Genomic DNA, 4,306 nt, shown 5'->3' with positions numbered 1-4,306 from the left:
AAGCTGCCTTTCACGCGCGCGGCTTGCTGCGATCTCCTCATCTGATCGATTTGTCTTGAATTCATCGAAAACCAATGGAGCTCCACCATGGGAAAGAGAGGGATAAATTTGAAAAGTGCTGCGAGAGTCAAAAAGTCAGAAAACCCCTGCTACAGGAGCCGGTTGATACTTTAGGAAACACCTAAACCGGATTGTCATCGCGCGAACATCATCAATTCACATTTGGTTTTTGTAAATCTTATTTTCAATGTTTTTCCTCCATTTATCCTCCTTAAGCGACCATGTTAATCCAAATACAACTTGTTTGCGAGCGCCAAACACTGGCCAATTGGCTTACCCTGGAATTAACATCCCGGGAGATGCCAAATTCGCCATGTTCGTCGTTCGGTATTGTGGTATCGGTTTTTGCACAACTCGACACGACTTAGCAGCGATAACGACGATTTACTTGCGCTGAGCGTTCTGTTGGCGGTTCATGTCCTTGGGGAACGCCCGCTGGGGTGGCGTACGGATTCGGCGAGCTTCCTTCGATCGGTTACGGACCACCTTCGAGTGAATGGCGCACGATACGCAGTAGTGCAATTTTGCGTAAAGTTTGGGCAGAACGTAGGCTGAAATTGTAGGATAAATCTCGCATTAGGATCTTGTTCCATGTACAAGGATTATGTACATTTTGTTTTACACGTTCAGATAGCAAATATTATACTATATATCATGCCATATAATCAGGGGTGTTTTTTCATCATTTAAGAATAATTTGAAACAGCGGTCAAAAATTAATGAAACCCAGCAAAGATTTCTATATACCTCGTGTCGTGATAACAATTTATAGCCCATTAGAGAAAAAAAACCTTGGTAATCGAATAAGACTGGTTTCAGCCACCAGAACCGACTGTAATTCGCCCGCTTCCTTATAATTCGGCACATTTTAAGAATTTACCAAATAGTTAGTTGTATCTAAAATTAAGCTGTTGTGATTTAAAAATGCTTCCAAAATATACAGCGATAGATGTGAGCCCTCACGGACGGCTTCAATGTTACTTATGATGCCCATTTAACCCCAATTATCTTGTATTTATTAAAATAAATAAACTTTAATAAAGATTCGTGGGATGATTTTAAGGTTTTGTACTGCTCTAGGCACATATGTCTAAAACTTTTCTGGTCACAATATAAAATTGAAAGTTTCTCAAGCCCTGATATTAGGATGTTTCAAATTTAAAAATATGCACAATTGGCTGCAAAATAGATTTGACAATTCAAGCGTGTGCTAGAATAAGGGCGTAAGTCGCATGGTCGATTTCTCTTCATCGATCCTCTCTTCTGTGAATAAAGACAACAAGAAGCAAGTTTGTCAGCATTTTTTCACCTCAGGACGCAAGATTGCATCGCTGTTCAGCGCCCAGGAGTAAAAAAAATGCTAACAAACTCGCATCTTGTCATCTTTATTCACAGAAGAGAGGATCGATGAAGAGAAATCGATCATGCGACTTACGCCCTTATTCTAGCACACGCTTGAATTGTGGCTATCTGCTGGAGCTCACAGATCGCTGTATCTTTCGGAAGCATTAGAAATCACAATCACTTCGAATTAGACGCAAAAAATGAACTACAGTCAACTTTCCCCTACTCGATATCGAGTTAGAAAACCATATAAAAGTTGGTTTTCATGACATACTCGATGGTCCCTTTGATTGCAGCTGCACTGGTGTTCTGTAACTCGATACCTCCTTACCTCCCCCCTTATCAAGTTATTGAGAGTTGACTGTATAAGGGAATTGGAGCTCAATAGGCCCCCGTAAGACAACTTGCAGTCGTCTTAACATTTAATGTCATTTGATTCCCCAGGGTTTTTCCTCTCAGGAATGGGCTAAATCGTTATCCACACTTAACAGCGACACGAGATACAAGCTTTCTTTGCTGATTTTGGACAATTTAGGCCCGTTGTGCCACGGAATGCCCTTTGTGTTTATGGTTCATCCTGGATCTTAACCTCAATATGTAATGGTTTACAAAATACAGTTTGGACCATAAAACCTGCAGGGACAGTTCCACGTAATAGGCGATACTCTTGCGGTACTTACAGTTGTAGCAGGAAGCATCCGAAATATCACGAACGGCAGCGGCTTCGACGATGTTCCGGATCACGAACTTCTTGATCGCCTTATCCTTCGGGACGCAGCGGGCGCAATTGGTGCAACGCACGGCCTTGACGTGGCCGCGGTTGTGCTTGCAGCGTCCTCCATTACGCCTCTTCTTAGTCTGAAACGGAAAGAGTAAAGGGGAAATTACTTACTCGCACGACTAGACCAGGTAACTTTTCCACCACTCAAAGCAAGGTTCCCATTATTTACACTCGCCGGAACGCCATGTTTAAACACATGTACAGTGCCGACTCGATTCGCTGTTTTCCGAACACTTCAACAACCAAAAAATCAACGAAAAACTTCGAATTTTTCGAAATCAACAGGAAACCACATCGGCAAGCAATCTATAGTGCCAGAGGATATACATGTTCACACTTTTCTAAAGTTTTTCCATGATTTTTCACCGATTAAACAAAATTTTCACGGGACTCACCATTTTTGTGACAGATTGATGCAAGAACCACGGAAGTAGAGAAGGATAAAGTCGGTTTCACACTCGCACGAAATCTAGCTTTTGACAGCCGGTTGACACATCGTTCGTCGATTTTAGGCTCGCCATCAATCGACGAAGCAGGGGTGTGTAAGATGCACTGAAAAAAAAATCATTAATATTCAGCGGCGATTCGCTGCACGGAGAGATATGAAAATACTATTTAGAGTACTACCCGCATAGCAAAATACAGTTTGTCTTACTTTAAGAACAATAAACATCTTGTAACGGGTACGGTTAATGTATCAGAAATAGTTGCTTTTATGTATAACCATATGGACTTCAAAGCTGTTCACCATTTCAAACAGTATGATTAACCCATACTTATCAGTAAGGGCTTGTTCATAAATTTCATAACGTTGAAGGGGGTGGGTGGGTGTCCTAACGATGTTACGGCTCATACAAAATTTGTAAAATATCCATACAAAAAGCGTTACGAGGGGGTGGGTGGGTGTCGAAAATAGTCATTTTCGGCGTTATGAAATATGCGAATGAACCCTAACAATATATGATACTGCTCTGATATTGTTAAATTATATGGGTTGGATTCAAGCAAGATATGGTGGAAACATTACGCCACCATTCGGCAAATTGTTTTTGTTTTAATTTGTGCAACACACTCACACATTTGCATTTGACAATATTGAACTACATTTTAACAGTTCGACAAATAGTTACATTTTGTTGGTATTTGTGAGCGACAATCTAGCGTTGAGTGTAGAAAAAATCGCCGATTGCCGTCGAAGGAAAACAGTCGAGTTAAGCTGAAATTATATTTACAAAACAGCAATTCACATCAAAAAATGACAACTGCGATCGACCCAGTAAGTACATTTATTTCGCCAATTTGGTTCAAACCCAATCCCCGTAGGAACTGCGCACCAAAATCGATGCCACTTGCCGGATGGAGGAGGAATTCACCAAACTGTACAACGAAAAAGTAGCCAAGAAGCGGCATCAGATGGCCCGGCTCTACATGGACAACGGTTTGCTGGTGTGGAACGGAAATGGTGCCAATGGGAAGGACAACATCCAGTTATTTAAGGAACTATGGGTTCATTCACAAATTTCATAACGCCAAAAATGACCATTTTTGACACCCACCCACCCCCTCTTAACGCTTTTTGCATGAACATTATAATATTTTTGTATGAACCGTAACAACTCAAGGACACCCACCCACCCCCTTCAGCGTTATGAAATTTGTGAATGGGCCCTATGATGATTTGAGTAAATAGTTGATCAAGTTGAAACATTATTTTTCTCTTCATGTATTGATTTGTTTCATCTTTTCTTATTTAATTAATTCAATTCAAATATTTGATTCTTATGGTATAACACTTACATACCAGTATGGGATAGGGTAAAAATACAATAAAGCACCGTAATCCAATAATTATGCATACGTTATTTATTTCCCTTAGAAACATATGGTTCAAATTTATCAAAACTATTTGGCTTACATTAATTTTGCCAGAAAATTGACAGTATATCTACCTTTTGGGAAACTGTTGATGAGAAATTTTGTTCGAGAAAATCGACGTTTTCAAATGGTTACATAACTTAACCGCCTATTCCCCACATTGTGATTTTCCTATTTACCGTTTGTCGAATTGTTAAAAACGTTTCGGGTATGGTGGACATATTGTTATTTTTCATTGTAACCAAA

General features: G+C 40.1%; 1 protein-coding gene across 1 annotated transcript; it reads right to left on the bottom strand.

Moving 5' to 3' along the window:
- Window positions 1-221: 221 nt before the first annotated feature.
- LOC5576215 (40S ribosomal protein S26) lies at window positions 222-2,725 on the bottom strand. Its single transcript, XM_001655942.2, has 3 exons — window positions 2,581-2,725; window positions 2,085-2,262; window positions 222-611 (listed from the first exon to the last, which is right to left on the bottom strand). The coding sequence occupies exons 1-3, from the start codon at window positions 2,581-2,583 to the stop codon at window positions 445-447; spliced, it is 348 nt and encodes a 115-aa protein (XP_001655992.1). The 5' UTR covers window positions 2,584-2,725; the 3' UTR covers window positions 222-444.
- Between the last annotated feature and the right edge of the window lie 1,581 nt (window positions 2,726-4,306).

Source organism: Aedes aegypti, chromosome 3 (assembly GCF_002204515.2).
Source record: "Aedes aegypti strain LVP_AGWG chromosome 3, AaegL5.0 Primary Assembly, whole genome shotgun sequence".
In the NCBI taxonomy this organism is placed as follows: Eukaryota; Metazoa; Arthropoda; class Insecta; order Diptera; family Culicidae; genus Aedes; species Aedes aegypti.
This window is presented reverse-complemented; position numbering and strand designations above follow the sequence as displayed.

What these genes read in the sequence shown, in the direction of transcription:
- LOC5576215 (XM_001655942.2), bottom strand. An exon ending in GGATGCTTCCTGCTACAACT is followed by an intron (nt 612 to 2,084) that starts GTAAGTACCGCA and finishes CTACAATTTCAG; the next exon opens with CCTACGTTCTGCCCAAACTT.